A 15,054-nucleotide genomic window follows, 5' to 3' on the forward strand; every position below is an offset into this window, starting at 1 on the left:
GCTGGGGGGAGCCCTCCTGGGTATCCCACCCTGGCATTCAAGCTAGGTGCCTTCTATCCCATTGAGGCTAGACAAGGCAGTCCAGCTAAAAGAACCTATTCCATGTACAGGTAACAGATTTTGGGGTTGCCCCCACTCGGTTGTTTGGGACCCACATGACAACCAGGCTGCACATCTGTTACATATGTGGGGGAAGGTCTGGGTCCAGCCCACATATGGTCTTTGGTGGTTCAGATTCTGAGAGCCCTAAGGGTCCAGTTAGTTGACTCAGTTGGTCTTCCTGTGGAGTTCCTATTCCCTTCCGGGCCTGAAATCCTTCCTCCTATTCTTCCATAAGAGTCCCCAAGTTCCACACACTGTTTGGCTGTGGGAGTCTGTATCTGTCTGAGTCAGCAACTGGGTGGAGCCTCTCAGAGGGCAACGTGCACGGTATGTACTCACTTAAAAGTTGACATTAGCCATAAAATACAGGTACCATGCTACATTACACAGACCCAAAGAAGCTAAACAAGAAGGCCCAAGTGAGGAAGCTTGACTCTAACTTAGAAGGGGGAATCAAATAGTCATGAGGCAGATGGAGGGAGGGAACTGGAAAGGTGGGGGATAGGTAAGGGAATGGGTTCAGGATCAGGTGTGGGGAAAGGAAAGGAGAGATGGCTGGATGGCCATCAAAATGAACAGAAATCTGCAACTAACGGGTGAGGAGGTGGAGGGCTGGGGGGCTCTCTCCAGGATGAGGGATAAGGGAAGGCACCAAAGAATCAATGGAGGTGGCCTTTGCTATGACTCACACTACACTGGGGATATGAAATCTGAAGAGCCCACCTCTTGTAGCCAGAGAGGAACCCCAGTGGAGCAATAGAGACACCAATCCATCCACAAAACTTTTAACCCCAAATTTATCCTGTCTGTAAGAATGCAGGCACGGGGAATGGGGCAGAGACTGGGGGAATGGCCAACCAATAACCCTGCCATTGAGACCCATCCTATGGGCAAGCACCAATCCCTGACATTATTGATGTTGTTATGCTTACAGAAAAAATTATTTTTTTAAAGATTTACTTCTTTTTGTGTATATGAGTACACTGTAGCTGTCTTCAGTCACACCCAAAGAGGGCATTAGATCCCATTACAGATGGTTGTGAGCCACCACGTGGTTGCTGGGATTTGAACTCAGGACCTCTGGAAGAGTAGTCAGTGCTCTTCACCCCTGAGCCATCTCTCCAGCCCAGAAAAGCTTATTCTTAAATTGACTGATCTTGTAAATTTGCTGTTCTAGCAAGATAACAGGCCATAAGACTACTATTTCTGCTTTTATAATCAAATTTACCTGTTCTGCTCAATGGCTAAGACACTAATGCTAAAATTAGACTCTGCCTACATGCAGGCAGAGTATATGTAATCTGGTGGTTTTTAACTTTATAAGCTTTGATGCTGCATCTTGGGAGTGCTCTCAGTTGCAGTCCTGGTGCCATGAGTACTTAATAAAGCCTCTTATTAAAATTAATTTATGATCCTTGGGAATCTCTTAGACCCACAACAGCCTCATGCCCAACTCCATTATTTTATTATAGTTTTTTTTTTCTTTTTTTATAGCTGGAGCTCTGTTTCACTTAAATTCCCTTTGGAATGAGACTGATTATTGGGTTTTTTTTTTTTTTTAGTTTTTTTAGCTTGTTAGGTAGCTCAGGCTGGCTCTGAATTCCTTGTCTGTCTATCCGTGAAATGCAGGATTACAGGGCAAATAACCAGTGCCTGACCAGGATAAAAGATTTAGAGTAACACAGATAACGTCGAAGTTTCATAGAAAAATAACTTTAGTAAATTCGACAAGGGGAAGGAGTACTCTGGGTTGATGATCTTATTCTGAAAACAAAGCCTGATAACCGGAGGAGACCAAGAAGGCATCAAAGACCAGAATCTTCACGTCCAAGAGGAGGAAAGGACTGCAACTGAGCTGCCAGAAAAAGGGGTCAAGAATCTTCCTTTTCCTGAAACCTATGGAGAAAGAAGACATGTTGTAGTTAACCGAAAAGGATTTCTAGCAGTCTGAGATGAGATCCAACCCATGAAGGACGTTTTCTTATGACAGGGATGGGTGAGCGTCCCCCAAACCACCCTTTACCTCTAACCTCACGGTGACCAGTATCTAATTATTACTTTGAAGTATGCAAAGATTTCCCAGGACAGAAAATCACTAGCCAAGAAAAAGAAAAGGCTAAACTGTAACCCATAATTTTTTTTTTTTTAAAGGTTGTAGCTGGAAACAGTAGGAACAGATCTTTCTCGAAGAACCCTATAAACGCTGGGAATGCTGCCTGCGTTCACCCACATTGAAAGAGACCCAGAGTTCAAGTCCTAAAATAAGTAGCACACAGTCAAACATTGCAAAGCAAAATAGTACCGTGAAGACATCAGCAGAAACAGACAGTATCAGATCCACAGAAACAGTGGATCTTAGAATCACCACACACACACACACACACACACACACACACACACACACACACACACACACACACGTTTAATATACTTAACATACACATTTAAAGAATAAAAGGGGCAACTTTAAATGATTAGTGGGTGCAGAGAGTTGGCTCACTGGTTAAGAGCTCCTGTTGCTCTTGCAGAGAACCCAGGTTTGATCCTTAGCACCCACCTGGTGGCTCATCTAACCATCTTTAACTTCAGTCCCAGAGAGTCTGAAATCTTTTTCTGACCTCTCTGGGTACCGGACATGCAAACAGTGCACTTACACACATGCAAGCAAGACACACACACACATAAAAGTGTTAAGTGAAATGATTGAAAAATTTAAAATGACTCACAAGCTAACTGGATGGTTCGTGAGGTTTGAAAAAAGTAGTAATAAAGGAGGGGCAGAGGAGACGGCTCAGCTGGGAAAGGGTCTATTGCACAGACATGAAAACTTGAATTTGGATTCCTGGGATCCATTTAAAAGTAAAGAAAATTCTGGGTGTGGTAGTCCACGTGTACAGAATGGGCTCTACTAGATCTTGGAAGCATGGGACAGTGGGAAAATGAATGTCCAAAACGCACTGGGTAACCGGCCTAGTCTGAGCTCCAGGATCAGAGATTCTGCCTCATAAGATAATGTGGAGAACTGGAAGTGGCGGCATACATTAATTCCAACACTCTGGAGACAGAGACTGATTGGTATCTGGAAGTTTGAAGCCAGTCTGGTCTCCAAAGAATTCTAGGCTAGCCAAGAATATAATGAAACCCTGTCTCAAAACACACACACACACACACACACACACACACACACACACACACACACAGAGAGAGAGAGAGAGAGAGAGAGAGAGAAGAGAGAAAGAGAAGAGAAGAGAAGAGAAGAGAAGAGAAGAGAAGAGAAGAGAAAAAAGAATACCCAGTGTCTAACACTGGCTACCAAATATACACATGCACAAATACATGCATACATCCACATGAACACATAAATACACTACACCTACAACATTCTCCCCACCACAAACATACAAACTGAAGAGAAAATCTGACATCTTTTTCTGACCTCTCTGTAAGAAAGATCTGGAGAAATTACCCAGAAGACTCTATAAACAGAAATGGGATGGAAAATACGAAGATGAGAGATGTGAAAGTCTAATAAGAAATTTGAGGACATGGGGGACAAGCAATATTGGAATGGGATAATGGCTGATATATTTCCAGACTGACAAAAGGTAAGTCAAGTCTCAGCTTGGGAAACCTAAGGGACTGGTATGTGGTTGAGCTGGTAAGAGTGCTTATATAGTTCTCCCAAAGCTCAGAGTTGGATCCTCAGAACAGTTATGGTGGCACCGACCCGCCTGTAATCCTCAAATCTCAGAGGTAGAAGCAGCATAAGAAGATTAAGAAGAATAAAAACATTAATTACAATTCTAAAGAGAACAAATACAAGAGAGCTCGGGGTACCACTGAGTGCAGAGCACTTCTTTCACATGCCTGAGGCCACGAATTAAAGCGGTACCCCCAGGAGGAAGGAAAACAACAAAAAGCAAAAGCACAGAAAGCCACACAATTATGTAGAACTACACAACAACCAAGACAAGAGTGCTCCAAACCATCCAGACCACGTCCTTTGAATCATGCAAGATTATGTCAAGTCACTCCTTCACAGTGTAAAATTTCAGCATGTTGTACCACTGTGCAGAACAATGCCTACTTCCTGTGCTTTAAATTTTCCTAGAAGCTTTGGTTTTCATTTTGCTTTGGTGACAGCCTGTGTAGCTCAGGCTGGCCTTGAAAGCACGATCCTCCTTTTGAGACACACATTACCACACATAGCTCTCTTTTCATACATCTTAATAGGTTTAAAAAACTAGCTGTAAAAACAGTAAGGGGGTGGGTGTTGGGGGGCTGTGAGATAGCTCAACGCTTAGGGGGATCTGCAGAGGATCCAAGCGCCCACATCCAAAGGCTCAGAGCTACCTGTAATTCCAGCTCCAGGGACCCAAGGTCTCTGGCCTTGGTGGGTACCTGCACGTTCAAATATGCAGATATAAACACCTACACATAACTTTAAAAGATAAACAGTCTTTTTAACAAGCCAGCTGCAGTGGCACATGCTTGAATCTCAGCACTCAGGAAACAGAGGCAGGAAACTTGAAGTTAACCTAACCTAGGCTGTATGGTTGAGAGTTCAAAGCCAGCCTGGGTGAGCTCCAAGTCTTGAAAAACGCCAAGTAAATAATAAAAATAAAAAGGGGCTACAAACCCTCCTCTAATGAACCGGACCAAATGAAATAATATGAGTCTGTCATTAATGTTGTTGTTTTGCAAGCACTGAAAAGAGGCAATGGGAGGGGTAATCGTCTCACTTGCAGTTGATACAGGTATAGAAGACAGTCTGTCCTTCATCAGCTGAGCGCATCTGTCTGGTGTAGTATGCCATTCCCTCATGACCACATCGGGGGCAGCGCCTGTCAACCTAGGAAGGAACAGAAGGGTTATGGAGTTCTAATCATAGTCTCTGCTTCCATATAGAAATCAGACTATTGCACTCCTTGGACATTCTCACGGAATGGAGTGCAAAACCAGGTCTCCCAATTCACCTTTCCATTGTTCTTTTGGAGCTAGTCCTTATCAACTTACCACTGGTCCCTGGGATTCAGGTCCCTCATCCACAGACATAGGTATGACAGTCCCCAGTTTGTTGAACACTACTGAGGTCTTCACAACCTTCTCTCCAAAATCTGAACGGGAAGTAAAAACAAACAAACAAATAAAAAATAAGAGTAGAAATAGCAAAAGAGGCAACGAATCCCAGCAACACTCTCCCAGGTGAGTCACGACCTCCCTTTGAGTTTCTTCCCTTGGTCAGTGTCTCCCTAACAGATTCCTGTCCTGAGTCTCGCCTCCCTAAGCCCAACCAGTGCTGAGGTCACCTCCATCGTGGACGTAGCTAGCATACCAGCCCCTCACCTCGCACATCGATGGAGAAGCCACAGCGAGGGCAGATGACAGTATCCTGAACTCCAGGCAGCGGCAGGACGGAGCCACAATCTGGGCAGAAATCCAAGTCTGATTGAAAGTTGGAGCAGGGGCGGGCCAGCTCCATGGCGGATGAGAGCTGGGAAAGAGGAGTTTATTATTGAGGCGCAGGAGTCTGGCCTTGAAGGTGGTTCCTCACCGCTTCCCTAGCGGGAATTACCTGAGTCCTCCTCCCACAGGATCCTCTGACCGCAGTTTGGAGTGCTAGGAGCCTGGAACCTCAGCTGCTGGGGAACCTTGTGCGGCAAGAGGTAGGCGGAAAGGAGATAGAGTACAGATCCCAGCCGCGGGCTAGAGCGTCCGATCCCAAGGCGCCAGGCAGCGAGTGAGCCCGGCGGGCTAGAGCGTCTTCCGGGTCCTGGTGGCCGTTGGGTCGTGACGTCATAATTAATGGCGCAGGTACTCGAGGCCGCTTAAGGGAAGGAGCCGAATCTCTGGCGGAAGGGAATATACGGCGGCACGCAGTCTGGGACTATGACGTCGACCAAGTTAAGGCGAGTAGCTAGTGCTAGGCCACTCGCTACTTTTCCTGCTCCGCACTAATCCTGGACTATTTGCTTTTGTAGGGAATCCTACACGTAGCAGGGGCAGGGGGCGGGACCGTCCCCCTAAAACTGTACTGATTTTTTCAGAGCAACTGATACCTCTTGGATTGAGAGAACCGCAACTTTTGCTGGTTCCCGAGACCGTTTTGTTGTTTTCCTTTTGCAGCCGCTCAGTAGCCAAAAGCAAAGCTAAGAAGCATTCTTTTGGGCCCTCCTGGCCGTTGTCTCTCGGCTGCACCGACTTCCTCGCGTCAGCTTTGGGCAGTTCTGAGCACTTGAGTGAGTCAGCTTCGTAAGGAGTGTGGAATGGTGAGGGTGAGAGGGAGTTTAGGGATTTGAAGATGGTGCAACTGGTGAGACTAGGGCTCTTCTCTCCCTAGGCACTTGCCAGATAAGGGAGAGGAAGGTTAATTATTAAAGCACTTCTTTGGATTTACTAGGAGATTGGTCTTGGCTTTCACTTGCAGACCATCTTCCACTCTCCTAAGCTCCCATTCACCCGTGTTTAAATACCTGCCATCCAGTAAGTGAACAATAGAGTAAATGTAAAGTCGTGTCGTTTCATTCACCGGAAGCGTACAAAGTAAGGAAAACGTATACTGAAGAAGGACCAGCTTGAAGATAGCGTCCCCAGCCCTCCAGCAGCCAACCTGATTACCATGCTAAGTCACATAACTACTTTCTAAAGGACATAAACTGTACTCTTTCATAGAAGAGACCCTCATCTGTCTTTCTGTGCACTTATTGTGAGATTAAACCCTGGAAAAGTAGTTAAAACCCCTGAGCAAGATGCCGGAAGGACAGACCCTGTCGTTTTACTTAGGGGTGAAACTGGTGTCTTGCTTGTTTAGCAAAGCTCAGTTGCCGAGACTGTGATGGTTGAACTCTAAATTTTACCTGTGTCTTCTTTCAAAGTAGAAATTAGCCCCACTTTCCCTTTAAAGTTGGACATTCTTCAGACATCCACCGTGGTTTGACCGCTGCCTTTACTGCACAAGCAGTATAAGGCATGACGTTCCTTTCCCATCAAAAGCTCTGTCTGTCCAATACATATTTAGCACCTGTGTAAGGGCTAGAGCTGAGACCAGACTATGCAGTTGAAATCTGTGTTCTCTCTTTAATACAGATGAATAGTTAGAATATGGAGAAAATACACTAGTCGGTGCTTGAGCCAGAGATATAAAGTCTACAGTATATACCTCTGGACTTCATGGAAGACTGGCACACGCTTTAATAAAAGATGCAGCATGTCTGTGTGGTCGTGCATCCCTTTATCTTAGCACTAGGGGAGCTGAGGCAGGAGGATTGTGAGTTTAAAGCCATCTTGGGCTAGAGAGCAAGGTCCAAGCCAGCCTCAGCATGTAACAAACTTCTGTAATGGTTCATGTGTGTGTGGGTGCTCATGCGTGTGCATGCATGCCTGCTGGGATGGACCCCAGGGCCTCGGTAGGTAAGCCTTTTACGACTGAATTAAATCCCCAACCCTGAGATAGTTGTGAGGGAAAGACTAGCTACTGTGTGATAGTGATTAGAATTTTGAGACTTAGGATCATAGTACCATATTGGATGCCCTGTGCAAGAAATGAAAGTATCTGGCTGTAGAAATGGCTCGGTAGTTAAGAGCTCTGGATGCTCTCAGAGGACCCCGGTTCATTTTCCATCATCCATGCCACATGGATGCCCACAACCATTTATAACTCCAGTTCTGGGAGATCCGATCCAATGCCTTCGTCCTACCTCCACAGTGGCATGCAAGTGTGCACAAACACGCATGCAAGCAAAACACTCACACATAAAAAATGTATTCTATAAAGAAGAAGTGCAAGGGAGGTGGCCATTATTTTTCGGAAGCAGGGTCTCATAGCCCAGGTTGACCTAGAACTCAGTACTCTTGCCTATCTGCCTGTGTCTGGTTACAGTCACAAAACCTCCACATCAGGCTCTAGGATGGTAATTTTTTTTTTCAATCTCAAAGCAATAAGCAAATATCTAAGAAGGGCTTGAGAGATGGCCTACTGGTTAAGAGCACTTGTTCCTCTTCTAGAGAACCCAGGTTCAATTCCCACTGGCAGCTATAGCCAGCTATAACAGCTAACAGTTGTAACTCCAGTCCCAGAGAGTCTCACACCCTCTTCTGGTTTCTGAGTGACTACATGCATGTGGTACATAGACATATGCAGACAAAATGGCAGTACACACTAAAAATAGAAATAAGTCTTAAAAGAATATCTGAGAAGTCAGTGAGACAAAATATTAGGTATTAGAGCCTCTAATATTATGAAGCTTATCACTTGTAGAGTGACTATAGATACAAATAATTGATAATCTTTACAATATTTTTAGGGTTACTTCTTTGTTTTGAGTGTTTGCCTGAGTATGTCTGTGTATGCCACATGCATACACGCTTTGTGCCCATGGAGATCAGAAGGGGTGTCTGATTCATTACTGGAGTTATAGATGGTCATGAGCGGTCATATGGGTGCTGAGATGTGAAAGTAGCCAGTGCTCCTAATCACTAAGCCATCTCTCCAGACCCAATAGTGATTGATTTCTAAATAAATAAATAGATAAATAAATAAATTTATTCTTTTCTCATTTTTCATCCCAACTGCTGTTTCTTCTCCCTCCTCTCTTCCCAGTCCCTCCCCTCTCCCTTCAGAAAAGGGCAGGCCTCCCAGGGATATAAACCAAACATGGTATGTCATGTTAAAATAAGACTCGGCACATCCCCTCATATTAAGTTGTTAAGGCTGGACGAGGCAACCCAGTAAGAGGAAAGGGGTCACAAAATCAGGAAAAGAGTTAGAGACAGTCCCCTGCCCCATATACACAGTTAGGGGACTCACCACCACCAAGCTGTATAACCATAACATATTTGCAGAAGACCTAAGTCAGACCCAGACAGCACCCCTGATTGTTGGTTCAGTTTCTGTGAGCCCCTATGAGCCCTGGTTAGTTGACTCTAGGCCATTTTCTTATGGTGTTGTCCTTGAGCCCTCTGGATCATACAGTCTTTCCTCCTCTTCCATAGGATTCCCTGAGCTCTACCTAAATTTAGCTGTGGGTCTCTGCATCTGCTTCCATCAGTTGCTGGATGAATGCTCTTTATGCTAGGCTCCAGTCTAAAAGTATAGCAGAGTATCATTTGGAATCATTTCATTGGCTAATTTTACTTTTGGTTTTTCAAGAGGAGGTCTTGCTGGGTAGTATTGGCTGTTTGGGAACTCACTTTGTAGACCAGAGCTGGGCTTCAACTCACAGAGATGCCTCTGCCTCCAATGTGCTGTAATTAAAGGCATGCACCATCACCACCCAGTGACTTTTAATTTTTTTTCAATAGTATTTGTTTCTATCCTAGGTCTTTGGCCTATCCAGCCTCTAGTCTCTTGCCCTCTAGACAGTGTCAGGCATGGGCTTTCTCTCCCATGATATGGTTTAAGATCTATGTATATGGGTGTTTTGTCTTTATAGCTGCACACCAGAAGAGGGCATTGGATCCCCTGGGACTACAGTTATAGAGAGGTGTGAGCTGCTGTGTGGATTCTGGAAATTGAACTCAGGGCCTCCAGGTTAGCCAGTGCCCTTAAACACTCAGCCATCTCTCCAACCCCCAATAGTGATTGGTTTTTAAGTGAATTGTAAAAATGAAAACTCCACAGAAGAAGGGAGAATCACTGTGATAAAGTGTAGTAGGAAGACTTAATAGAAACCAAGGGGCTTACCTGTAAAGGGTGACTTACCTGTAAACGGCAGGTAGCTGACATTTACTGAGAATTTGCCATGTAATCTGTTTATACTTTAGCCATATTCATTCTTTATGACCCTGAGAGGCAGGCCCTTTATATCTACCTTTTATAAATAAGGAAATTGACATGGAAGGTAGTTGGCTTTCCCTGTAACATACGTTGAGGAAGTAGAATCGTGGTTCAATTTTATACCTTCCAGTCCTCAAAACCTTTGCTTTTGCCTATAGTTTGAGAGTTCCCAGCCTGTGTGCTGGACAGCTTCAGTGGCTGACATGCGACCTCACAGTAAACTGAGCTTTGAGCAGGAATGACTCATAAAAACTTGGTGGTCTTCACTTGTGGTGCCATCAGCCTGATAAACAAACCCAGAGGGCCACAAAACTCTGCCTGCAAAGTTTCATCAGGGACTAGTCTCAAAATGGATTTAGGATGAAGGATGATTGACTGTCAATCAAGCAGAGGGCCAAATGATCAAACAGGAATAGAATTTCAGTACAAAACAAAGCAAAGATGCTGTATGTGCTGATCGAAGCACAGAGGGCCTGGCTGGACAAAGTGCAGAAAGACAATGAGTTGGCCAAACAAGAGACTAGAATTATCTCAGAAGACAGAAAGAGCGTTGAAACTGAACCATATGGTCCGGGTGTCCTTAGGCCATCCCTTGCCAAAGAGCCTGTTTTGTCCCTCTACCCGTGCCAAATAAATGACTCTGAGTGGTTTACACTGAGTCCACAGGAGAGGTATGCTTTTAGTTCACATATAAGAAATGGTAGTCAGTTTTTCTGCCATGGGAAATGCAATGTTTTCTCAATGGAGAAATGGCCCCTGTTCTTGGCCAAAACATTGAGATCTTTGACTGGGACAACAGGTGAGCAAACATGGTATCTCCCACACTCCAATTTATCTTTGCTTTTTTATCTTTTAGATTGGCTTGGGCAAAAGAATCCAAAGACCCTAGGATCTCAGAAGGTCAACGGTCTCCTCTAGAGAAAAAGATCCTGGTAAATGATCTATACTCTATAGTGTGGAGCTACTTAGGAAAGGGACCCAAGGTTTAAAATCCTTCTGCACAGGTGACCCTTTGAGGCAGCACTCAGCTTCCACTCTTGTAAATTATTCCAGACCCATATACTTTCAAAACTAGTTATTTACTGGTGATAGACACTATATACTTTGAGAACACCCAGGCTTGCCTGGGAGCATGAGGCATAAAACTTAAACTGTTACTCCAAAGAAAATAAAAGGGGTAGGTGGATGTGTGTTTGCCTGCTTTTGATTTGAGAGTTCTGGGATTAAGGTTCATGTTACCACTCCTGGCCCAAGACTCACTCCTTCCTTCCTTCCTTCCTTCCTTCCTTCCTTCCTTCCTTCCTTCCTTTCTTCCTTCCCTCCTTCCTTCCTTCCTTCCTTATAATAGTACTAGGGCATGCAAAGTTCTTTTAAATGTGTTTCAAGGAAAAATTACAAAATTCTGAAACTCACTTTGACAGAGGTTTGGTGGTGTGCATACAACAGCAGCGAGACACTTGCTAACTCAGAAGTACCATGAGGAGAGCAAAGCACTCTGCAAGGAGCAAGCTCATTCTCTTGACTACTGGCTTGCAAAAGCAGAGTCATATTATAATAAAAGAATAGTTGACATGATGAAAAAAGACAAAGGTGGTGAAACAAAGACAAAAGTGGAAGAGGAGCCACCAGCACCACCACCAGCACCAGCACCACCACCAGCACCAGCACCACCACCACGTACAGAGAAACAGAAGCAACATTATTGGGTACCTGAGAGAGAGAAGAAGCAAATAGAAAGGCACATCCATAGAACAGGCCAGGCCAGAGAATTTAAGGACAAACCCCGGAAACAGACACAACTCCTCAGTGAAATAACACTACCCAAAATCATGCTAGAGAGGCAGAGCATCCCAAAGGCTCAGAAAATAAGACAGGCACATGAGAGAGAACTGCTCCAAATTAAAGATCATCGGGAGCGAATGATTCGAGGAAGGGAACTTCTACAACAAAGGCTCAAAGAAAGAACCTTGAGAAAAAGCCTGAGCCAGAAACCACTTCCTGAGAAGCATGATCAAGTGAAGAAACAGAGTAAAGAGTTTGAGAGGGTAGTTGCATACCCACTTTTCCAGCCATCCAGTACCAGTCGGATTAAAGTGGATATTCTTATGGAAAAATCTCAGGACGAAGAGGACTTGAGCACAATCATAAGACCCTTTGGAAGGAGATTCTTAGCTGTACCACCCTTTCTGAGAACGCAAATAGGAAAAATAAAGAATCCATAAAGTTTCAGAGCTTTGCTGGCAGAACCATGTTTCTTTTTCTTTCTTTGGGGTTGGGGGGTTGGTGGGAAGTGCCCCTGGCTGTCCTCCAACTTAGAGTTCTGCCTGCCTTTATCTCCCAAAGCCTAGGATTAATGGTGTGCACCTTGGCCACCTGGCTGAAAACGTGTAAACATGTTTCTTATGTGAATCTGTCTCTTGTGTTCTGGTTGTCTGGGTTGTTTGTGTTTGTTTTAAAGGTTTATTTATTTAATATATATGAGTAGACTATCTGCAAATACACTTGCATGCCAGAAGAGGGCATCAGATCACATTAGAGATGTGAGCCACCATGTGGTTGCTGAGACTTGAACTCAGGACCTCTGGAAGAGCAGCCCTACTCTTTACCACTGAAACACCTCTCCTGCCCTGAGTGGTATGATTTCCTATACACACATACATCGTTAGCAAACAGTCTGGGCTTGAAAGTTTGCCTAGCTATTTTCTAATTGGTGTTTGTTCAAATTATCTTTTCAAAAATATCTAGATTATATTTGTGTTTGAGTGGTGTATTGTGCATTGCATATGTTCATATGTGCATGTACATGTATACATCCATGTGTGCATGTGCGTGTGTGTCAGTGTGGAGGTTAGAGGTAGTTCTTATCATGAGAGTCCTGGGAATTCAGCTTAGGTCATCAGGCTTGGCAGCAAGAGCCTTTACTTACTGAATCATTTCACCAGCCCTGCTTATCATTCTGTTAAACATTGCTTCCTTATTTATAAAGTAAGAACAGCTTCTTATGGGATTTTTTTTTGAAGAATGAAAAACATTATTATGTACTGTTGTTTCATAGATGTTAGCTCTCCCAGCTGGGAAGACCTAGTTGTTCAGTAATGGCGAAGGAGGAATTTTTCTCATTTGCCCAGGTCTTTGGTTCCTCCTACTCCCAACTTTCAAAGTTATCTTAATAATGTTACTACAGTTTGATATAATCTTACTCTTTGGTGGATACTTTGCTTCCTTCCCTAGAGAAATACCAAACAGGCCCTAAAATTCTGACTTGCAACATATAACTTATTTATCTGTATGTAAAGTTTAACTTTGAAACTCTTCCTCTGTGCTATCTATGTGTCATTGCTGGAGATGAGGGGATGTTTCGTGAGATGTTTCCTGGGGAGACATGAATAAATGTCTACTCACCCCAGATGAGGCATCAGTAATAGACCCAAGAACATTTGGACAAAAGTCCAACTTGGTAAGCTAGTTAGGGATTGGGGTGCCTTACAGGACCGTTGATGATCAAAGACAGCACTGTATCACCAAAAAGTCTATCTGGCATGGGTGATGACTTGTGAAGTCTGCAATACTGTAGCTGTCTGCAAGGCTTGCTGATACCAGATCTTTCAGAAGAGTCTCTCTCCAGTCGTCATTGTTTGGGGAGGATGTAGACAAAGATGGGTTAGGCCTCACTTATGGTACCTTACGTAAGTACTTCTGGCTGCCAGATATGGAGACTCACATGTCTCTTCCTAGCACCCCAGAACAAGGAAAGAAGGACTTCAGAGGCTCTTACATGGATTTGTGCTACTCTCTTCATTGTTGTGACACAATACCCAACAGGATCAAGTTAAAGGAAGAAGTTTATTATGACTTGTGGTTTAAGAGGGTCCAGTCCATCTTGGCACAAGGCATGGAGGAACACATGGCATTAGGAGAATGTAGCTGGGATTCCTCAGATTTAAGTATATAAGGAGGCAGAGAGTAGAGATCCTCTTATCTGGCCTTGTCTTGTTCTTTTATCCTTGGGCCCCAACCCAAGGGATGATGTCACTCACATCCAGGGGTGGAGGCTGCCATCCTTAATTAATCTCTGGAAACACTCTTACAGATGTGACCAGAATTACAACTCCCAGGAGACTCAAAATCCAGTCAAGTTGACAATGAAGGTTCATCATTACATCTACATAGTAAGTTCCAAGACAGCCTGGGCTACAGAGTGGGATCCTATTAACAAAGAAACCAAAAAATATCTGAGTGAGTCCTGGGCTATATACTGAGCAGTCTAAGTGGGGGATCTGGAGAGAGTTTGGTATTTTGGAACCAGATTTTTGGCCACAGATGTTAGTGGTGAGAATAGTATCTGTGATGGAAACTGGTTTTATATGGGCATTACATTTGGGCAGCAGTGGTAGTAGGAGTCAGGGGTGTGGGTAAGGGTGGGGGCAGCTGAAAATGAAAAGGGAGGGACTTTTCATGTTGACAGACACATGCTGTCATCTCTCCCATGAGAGGTAGCAATTACATAAAGAGAATCCCTGATTAGCTGCGACCTCAAAGGTCCCCAGGCTGATATTTAACTTTGAGGTACAAATAACAGAATGTAAATTCTTATCACGTAAGAAGTAAAGGGATTTAATATATGATATTAGAGTGCTGAGGTCGAAGGATAAAGGAAAGAACAGGAGAGAGCCAGAACAGAAGGGCAAGCCAATCAACACCAGGTCTCACACTGGATCCATAAGGTCCACAGGATCCACAGGGTCTACCCAGGCAGAGCGATCACTGATGACCCTACCAAAACCTTGGCACTGGTCTCTGTGGCTGGGACACTTTCCAGGGAGGCCGTGCCAATGTCAACCTTGCCAAATTCATTCTCTACAGCTTTTTCTTAGCATCACATGCTGGACCATGAACCAGCATGTGGTCATTCAGCTGGTGCAGCTGAGAAGTCATGTGGGATGCAGTTGTAGAAATGCTTGGGAAAGTGACAAAGCTCTCTGGTACCTTTCTATGCTCTTCCTAGGTGGTGCCATAGTGTGTGAAGAGACACAAGAGCTGGGACAAGCGGTACAAGGTAGATATAGAATGATGAAAGCTTCATTCCTGAGAAAGTCATCTGAGTAACTCCACATAGGGCAAGAGAATGACTGATATGGATACAGGATGATGATGTCCTAGAGGAGCTCCCAGAGCCC

At 44.3% G+C, this 15,054-nt stretch overlaps 2 protein-coding genes across 5 annotated transcripts; one reads left to right on the forward strand and one right to left on the reverse strand.

Annotated features, from left to right (window-relative positions):
- Positions 1 to 1,796: 1,796 nt before the first annotated feature.
- On the reverse strand, positions 1,797 to 5,812 carry Znrd1 (zinc ribbon domain containing 1). Its single transcript, XM_032889314.1, has 5 exons — positions 5,678 to 5,812; positions 5,449 to 5,596; positions 5,119 to 5,219; positions 4,845 to 4,954; positions 1,797 to 1,998 (listed from the first exon to the last, which is right to left on the reverse strand). The coding sequence occupies exons 2-5, from the start codon at positions 5,582 to 5,584 to the stop codon at positions 1,974 to 1,976; spliced, it is 372 nt and encodes a 123-aa protein (XP_032745205.1). The 5' UTR covers positions 5,585 to 5,596; positions 5,678 to 5,812; the 3' UTR covers positions 1,797 to 1,973.
- A 12-nt stretch (positions 5,813 to 5,824) lies between these two features.
- On the forward strand, positions 5,825 to 15,010 carry LOC116887712 (putative uncharacterized protein ZNRD1-AS1). 4 transcript variants are annotated; one of them, XR_004386235.1, is made up of 4 exons: positions 5,827 to 6,341; positions 10,734 to 10,809; positions 13,968 to 14,046; positions 14,883 to 15,010. XR_004386235.1 is itself a non-coding variant. In XM_032889310.1 (3 exons), the coding sequence occupies exons 1-3, from the start codon at positions 5,992 to 5,994 to the stop codon at positions 12,097 to 12,099; spliced, it is 897 nt and encodes a 298-aa protein (XP_032745201.1). In that variant the 5' UTR covers positions 5,841 to 5,991; the 3' UTR covers positions 12,100 to 12,123. The 4 variants fall into 4 exon arrangements, 2 of the variants coding, with proteins under 2 accessions (XP_032745201.1, XP_032745202.1); XR_004386236.1 differs by lacking the exons at positions 13,968 to 14,046; positions 14,883 to 15,010 and adding an exon at positions 11,299 to 11,336 and having other exon boundaries at positions 5,825 to 6,341; XM_032889310.1 differs by lacking the exons at positions 13,968 to 14,046; positions 14,883 to 15,010 and adding an exon at positions 11,299 to 12,123 and having other exon boundaries at positions 5,841 to 6,011.
- Positions 15,011 to 15,054: the final 44 nt, after the last annotated feature.

The sequence above is a fragment of the Rattus rattus genome, chromosome 18, assembly GCF_011064425.1.
Source record: "Rattus rattus isolate New Zealand chromosome 18, Rrattus_CSIRO_v1, whole genome shotgun sequence".
Lineage (NCBI taxonomy): Eukaryota > Metazoa > Chordata > Mammalia > Rodentia > Muridae > Rattus > Rattus rattus.